Genomic DNA, 7,087 nt, shown 5'->3' with positions numbered 1-7,087 from the left:
TAAATAAAATGTAATTGCTATATCTTAGTAATTACAGTTGATCTAATTATTAGCTGTTGCTCAAAAATAAAAATTTTAAAACATAAACGTAATTTCAATAATAAAGAGTGTAATTAAAATGCGCAAAAAAAGTTATCCTAATAGAACTTGCGTGTCTATTTGACCATTAATAAAAACTAATTCGGTTTTTAATTTTCAAGATCCAATTCATGACTATATCTCTTTCTTCCAATTTTTTTTTTTAAAATCGTATCAATGATTAAACTATTCTATTCACTAATTCATTGGTGAGATTAAATTTTAAAAAACAAGATATATTATTTAACTCGTTTTTTTAATTAATTCAATAAATTTCTATTATTCAATTTTCAGTTGAATCGGATGGATGCACCAATCTAATTCCAGCCTTATAGCCATCCTTACCCACCATCAAACTTCGGTTTTTAAAGTCGATGGTATTGTATGATAAGACAATCAAATGTCAACTTTTAATGCCTCAGTTATAGAGATCCATTGAATCAATATAAAAACCATATGTTAACCCAATTTTGATTTCTTCTTCCATTCCCTACTCCAAAAAATACTATTAAATTATAAGTATAATTATTAATAACATAAATAAATTAAATATGTTGTATAAAATTACCTAAAAGTTTTGATATTTCATTTAAAAAAAAAATGAAAGAGAAATTTAACCTTTGTAGTTTTCTATATTTTCGTTACAGTCCAACCATCCTCTTACGAAATAAACTCAAAAAAAAAGCATGCACATAAATTAAAGCTTCTCAAGGAAAAAAAATTATGATAGTACTCACTTTTTATTTTATTTTATAAACTTAAGCTTCATTCTTGAAAAGCTTATCTGGGTTTGCACTCAATTGCTGCATCGACATTGAATCCATATTATTGTTAAGAAAGCATTTCTTTGATGGCAACAATGGAGTGAAGAAGGTAGGGTTTAGGTTTAGAGAAAAATAATGGAGAAGAAATGAAGAGACACAACCAAAGAACAGCCTATATATATGTATATATTTCTCTTTAATGCTTTACCCTTTTTGTTCGTGTGGAAAGTAAGTAAACTTTACCTTGGATAAAATACGGAGCTATACATATATATATATGTATGTATCATAACATATGCCAAGTATGGTAATATAGTATTAGTTACACCAAATGTAATTCCTGCAATTCTATGGTTAAATTACACCGTCCAAGAATTCATTAAATTTATAGGAATAGAGACCATAGTACGATGGATATGGAATTAACTGCTGTAGTTGAAAATAATTTCTTTTTTTTTTAAAATTAAAAAAGAATGAAATTCTCAAAGGAAAAAGGAAGGAAAAGAAACAGAAAGGACAAAGAAGACCCAACACCACCACCACCACGATAGGGAAAGCAAGAAAAAAAATATGGTTTGATTTTTTTTTTTTTATAAGTAATAATGGTGGAAACATGAATGTGATACCAAAACTAGAACCTTTGAGGCGCGTGCTTCTTACTCTCCAATTACGTCTTCGTGACAACCATTGTAAGGTAGTAATTGTCTTCGTACGTGGGGCTTTGGTGTTATACCTCATTGCACCAGTTCCCATCAACATGTTCCTTTCCCTTCCCCACTCTCACCTCGACGGCGCGTGTTATTGCCCTCAATATAATAACCCCCATTCGACTTTCATGTCCCCCCCTTGCTTTTCTTTTCTTTTTCTATAGCCCTCTTTTTTTGGCTTTGAAATTTCTGCTGCAAAACAATAACTTGAACCCCAAAAAAGTGGAAAAAAAGGAAAAAAAAAAGAAACGGTCTGCATGAAGTGTCGTCGGGGAATCAAGATCCGGTCAGCACCGGTGGATTTTTTCCCGGCTGAATGTAAAAACCCATTCATTAATCATCGTTGACTATAGCAGAAGAAGAAAATGATGATGACAAGAACAAGGAGGAGAATTTTTCAGTGAAGCTCCAAAAGGAGTTACCAAAATTTCCATTTTTTTCTTCATTTTGGTCCTTTGTAATGGCTGCCACGACTAATACAACGACAACTCCAGTGGATTCAATCTCCGCCGACGAGTTAACAGCAAAGGCCGTCCACAAAAGGTACGAAGGTTTAGTCATGGTTCGAACCAAGGCTATAAAAGGCAAAGGAGCTTGGTATTGGGCTCATCTCGAGCCCATGCTCGTTCATAACACTGATACCGGACTCCCCAAAGCTGTAAAGCTCCGGTGTTCTTTTTGCGACGCCGTCTTCTCAGCTTCTAATCCTTCAAGAACGGCATCAGAGCATCTAAAAAGGGGAACCTGTCCTAACTTTAACTCACTTGCTAAACCCATTTCATCTGTTTCTCCATCTCCAACAACGATGGCAGCAGCCGCCACTACTACTCAAAGTAATAGAAAACGACGTTCTTCTTCTGTTACTGTAACTACCACTGGCGGGGTCGTTGTTGGCTCGGTTCCGGGTTGTTCTTATCAAGCTACTCCGTTGGCTATTGTTGATCCATCAAGGTATTGCGGGGAGTCAGATTACTCGCCGTCTCCTGGGACGACTATGACGGTGAGTGGTGGCAATTTGGTAGCACAACATCAGCAGCAACTGGTTTTGTCTGGAGGGAAAGAGGATTTTAGTGCCTTGGCTATGTTGGAAGATAGTGTGAAGAAGCTAAAAAGTCCTAAAACATCACCTGGACCAACTTTAAGCAAGTCCCAGATTGAATGCGCAGTTAATCTATTAGCTGATTGGGTTTACGAGTGTTGTGGGTCGGTTTCATTTTCGAGCCTTGAACATCCCAAGTTCAGAGACTTCCTTAACCAGGTTGGGTTGCCACCGGTTTCCAGGAGGGTGCTTGCTGGGAGTAGATTGGATGCTAAATATGAAGCAGTGAAAGCTGAATCCGAAGCAAGGATTACAGATGCTCTGTTCTTTCAGGTTTCATCCGATGGGTGGAAAGTCAAGAGGTTTGCTAGTGGGGAAGACAGCTTGGTGAATTTGACCGTGAATTTACCTAACGGGACTAGTTTGTATAGAAGAGCATTTTTTCTTAATGGTTCCGTTCCTTCAAAATACGCCGAGGAGGTGCTGTGGGAGACGGTAACAGGAATTTGCGGCAACGCCGTCCAGCAGTGTGCTGGGATTGTTGCTGATAAGTTTAAGGGTAAAGCGTTGAGGAATTTGGAGAACCGGCATCATTGGATGGTTAATCTTTCTTGCATGTTTCAGGGTTTTAATAGTTTGATTAAGGACTTTAGCAAGGAGCTTCCTTTGTTCAAGACTGTGACCGAGAATGCCTTGAAGCTTGCAAATTTCGTAAATAAGACGAGTCAAATCCAAAGTTGCTTTCAAAAGCATCAGTTGCATGAGTTTGGGAGTGCTGGTTTAATACGAATGCCATTGCATGATACTGAAAGCTTGGATTTTGGACCAGTGTATACAATGCTTGAAGATATATTAAACTCAGCTCGGGCATTTCAGTTGCTTTTGCATGACGAAACGTTTAAGATGTTATCCATGGAGGATCCATTTGCCAGGAAAATTGCAGAGATGATTCGAGATACGGGGTTTTGGAGTGAGTTAGAGGCGGTGCATTCATTGGTTAAGTTGATCAAAGAAATGGCTAAAGTGATTGAGAAAGAAAGACCACTAGTTGGGCAGTGCCTACCACTATGGGATGATCTTAGAACCAAAGTGAAGGATTGGTGCTCAAGATTTCACATTGCAGAAGGTCCAGTAGAGAAAGTGATTGAAAAGCGGTTCAAGAAGACCTACCATCCGGCTTGGGCTGCTGCATATGTACTTGATCCTCTTTATTTGATCAAAGACATGAGTGGGAGGTACCTTCCCCCATTCAAATGCTTGACACTTGAGCAAGAGAAAGATGTTGATAAGCTGATAACTAGGCTTGTATCTAGGGAAGAGGCTCATATTGCTCTTATGGAACTTATGAAATGGAGAACAGAAGGTCTTGATGAGGTATATGCACGAGCAGTACAGATGAAGGAGAGAGATCTAGTGACAGGGAAGATGAAAATTGCTAATCCCCAAAGCAGTAGACTTGTTTGGGAAACTTATCTTACCAAGTTCAAGTCCATAGGGAAAGTTGCGGTTAGGCTTATTTTCCTCCATGCAACTTCATGCGGATTCAAATGCAATTGGTCTTTCTTGAAATGGGTAGGTGCACATGAGCAGTCTAGGATAGGCATGGACAGGGCTCAAAAGTTGATATTTATAGCAGCACACTCGAAGCTCGAGAGGCGGGATTTTTCCAACGACGAAGAGAAGGATGCTGAGCTTTTTGCATCAGCAAATGTTGAGGATGATGTACTAAATGAGGTTCTTGTTGAAACATCCTCAGTGTGACGTTTTTCCCTTTTTCTTCCATTTATTTAGAAATTTGTAAGATTTTTTAAATTCTTTTTACAACCTTTCCCTTCATTTTGTATTAGTTTACTTACTCATTAGAAGATTTTGGGAGAGTTAAGTGGGAAGAAAAAGCATTGATTGGTATTGAATATTGTATTTCTACCACTCTGCTCAGCCTCACAGTATCTTTTACCTTAGCATGATTTTTGAAGCCTTTTCAATTTGCTGGTAAGTTTTCATGAATACAAGTTAGAGAACATGAAGGAAACTGTACAGTTTTTCCTTTACAAGTCATCATTTCAGCATGAAGAAGTTATGTTCTGTTTATCTCGAGTAATATCGTAACTTACATGATCTGGTTTGGCATATATGCTACCTTCCGATTTTGATTTGATATCATTTGTTCTTAGATGTATTGAAAAATGATTGGGAAGGTTTTGCTGAAAAACCCTTTCAGCATTTCTGGTCTGAGCTACTTAAGCTTGGATGCTAGGTGGTCTTTCTTATGCCCATCTCGAGGGACTTTCCGCAAACTGAAGCTGGAACTAAAATTCCAAGGTTAGGTATGTTCCCTCCGCCGAAACAGGTAATTTGCCTGACCTTGCTGTATCGGTACCTAGATAGATGTGATTTCTGCCTTAATTTTTGTGACTTGTGATGCAAGCAAGTGCTTTTATGGGCTCGCTAGTGGATTCAAGTACATTTTTTTACCAGAATTGTTTAGATAGGGCACAATTCATCTTTAGGATATGTGGCTATGGTTGTTACTTATTTCTTGAATTATTTTATCGACAAACATTCGAAAACAATTAGCTTCATCATTGTAAGTTGAACTTGAAGTGAACAATGAACATCATCATTAAACTGAATGTCCTTTTTTGTTGGCAGAAGCATGTGATAACAACATGGTCAGACCGGAGAGACAGGTAAGAAGGTTGGGGCGTTAGCATTGTCGGACCATGATTATATTAGAATTTGGGTGGAGGAACCTAGGATGTGAAGTTTTTTGGCATAGGTTCCTGGGGCCGTCCTGAGCCATAATTCAGTACATGGGCCAGCAACCTCAACCTGGGAAAGAATTGAGAGACGAAGCCATTGTAGGTGGAGAAGCACTCGTAACTGTTCCTATCTTATCTACATTTCCCTGTGTTATGTTTTTGGGTCATTGGGAGAGTGGAGCCCCACCATGAAAGAAAGTGCTAAGTCTTTTTCATAGCTTCAAGTGTTATTTTTTTCCCATCAAATCATCAATTTTTAACTTTTAAACATTCCAAAGCTCATGAAAGGTTCAGACTTGAGAGTGTGTAAGAATTAGAATTTACAGTGTGTTTTTATTATTATTACAAATTCATTCTGTTGTTTGAATTTAGACAAAAATTCTTGTCGGCAAGTGATGGTAGTGGTGACTGCTCAACAAACAAAGGCTAAGCTACTAATACTATCATATGTTACATTCATTCATTGATTCCACTAAGTTTTTGTTTGATATATACATAATGATTAGTATAGGACGACACTCTCTTTATACAAGAATCTTTACCCCTTTCTATGCTTATCATCATCATCATCATCATCATCCCTTTTTCTTAGTGCTTTTTTCTTAAAAAATATCTCAACAAAAATTACTAAAATAAAATCATATGCCAAAATCTATTAGTTGGTGTATTATTGTACTTGGAATTTGATATTTAACAAAAAAAAATTAGTTTTTGCCAATAATCCAAATAAGTGGCTAAAAATTTTGTCACAGGTTTAGGATTTAAGTCATCGTCACTTGAACGGCAAAGATTTGATTTTTTTTTAATCTTAATTAAGAAAAAAGTCAAAGTCTTCAATTTTTTATATTAATTTTTATAAATTTTTTACATAAATTTGTTTCACCCGTAATCTAATTATTACGAAATGACTGATTAAGTTTGATATCATCAACCAAGTTATACAAATTTAATTGATTAAATTCCAAAAAAAAACTTTAATTTTGAAAAGAATAAGAAATAAATAATATAAATGTTATTTAGCATAAAATTCTAAGTACTTTTATTAATAATTTAAAAATTTTACAGTTATTTATACTATTATTTAAACTTCTATTTTGAGTTAGTTTTACAAGTTAACTGAACATGAACTCGGTTAGAAAACTACTACATCATCGTTACATATTTGAAATAAATTATGTACTTACATGAGTACTTGTGTCCTTTTACATTTTTAATAAAACCAAAATAAAATATACATATGTGAAGATCTAACCCATGCCACACTAACATCTGTAAAATCTTTTTCTCACAACTTCAACCAAAATTTTATTTTAATGTTTTTTTTATATATTTCAATGTTATTACAAAAATGGTTTTACTTATATTGTTTGTATGTATTAATAATGTCATGATTAAGTTGGTATAATAAGTTTACTTGATACCAAATAAAAAAAAACAATTGAATTGTACTTAATATTCTTAATCCGATGTATTAATTTTGTTTTACTCACAATTTAAACTAATTTTTTTTATTTTAATTTCATATATATATATGTATTATTATTAGTTTCAAACATTATTTTTCATTAATTAATGTATATTATTTTTAAATACATGATTTCTATAGATACATATGTGATAGAATTTCTAGCTTAATTTTATTGAATTTATATTAACAAAGTGTTGCGTGTAGTAATAAGACACGTTTATATTTCTAATAGAAGAATGTAGATTCAGACCTTTAAAAAAAAACACATT

General features: G+C 34.8%; 1 protein-coding gene across 2 annotated transcripts; it reads left to right on the top strand.

The window, feature by feature from the left end:
* Positions 1 to 1,468: 1,468 nt before the first annotated feature.
* On the top strand, positions 1,469 to 5,809 carry LOC107926995 (uncharacterized). Of its 2 annotated transcripts, none has more exons than XM_016857952.2 (2): positions 1,469 to 4,915; positions 5,241 to 5,809. In XM_016857952.2, the coding sequence occupies exon 1, from the start codon at positions 2,010 to 2,012 to the stop codon at positions 4,347 to 4,349; it is 2,340 nt and encodes a 779-aa protein (XP_016713441.1). In that variant the 5' UTR covers positions 1,469 to 2,009; the 3' UTR covers positions 4,350 to 4,915; positions 5,241 to 5,809. The 2 variants fall into 2 exon arrangements, with proteins under 2 accessions (XP_016713441.1, XP_016713440.1); XM_016857951.2 differs by having other exon boundaries at positions 1,469 to 4,938.
* The last annotated feature ends 1,278 nt before the right edge of the window (positions 5,810 to 7,087 follow it).

The sequence above is a fragment of the Gossypium hirsutum genome, chromosome A08 (assembly GCF_007990345.1).
Source record: "Gossypium hirsutum isolate 1008001.06 chromosome A08, Gossypium_hirsutum_v2.1, whole genome shotgun sequence".
In the NCBI taxonomy this organism is placed as follows: domain Eukaryota; kingdom Viridiplantae; phylum Streptophyta; class Magnoliopsida; order Malvales; family Malvaceae; genus Gossypium; species Gossypium hirsutum.
Note: the sequence above shows the minus strand (reverse complement) of the source record. Positions and strands in the feature narration are given on the sequence as shown.

Excerpts from the sequence above, each read along its gene's own strand:
- LOC107926995 (XM_016857952.2), top strand. The coding sequence starts at position 2,010 with ATGGCTGCCACGACTAATACAACGACAACTCCAGTGGATTCAATCTCC.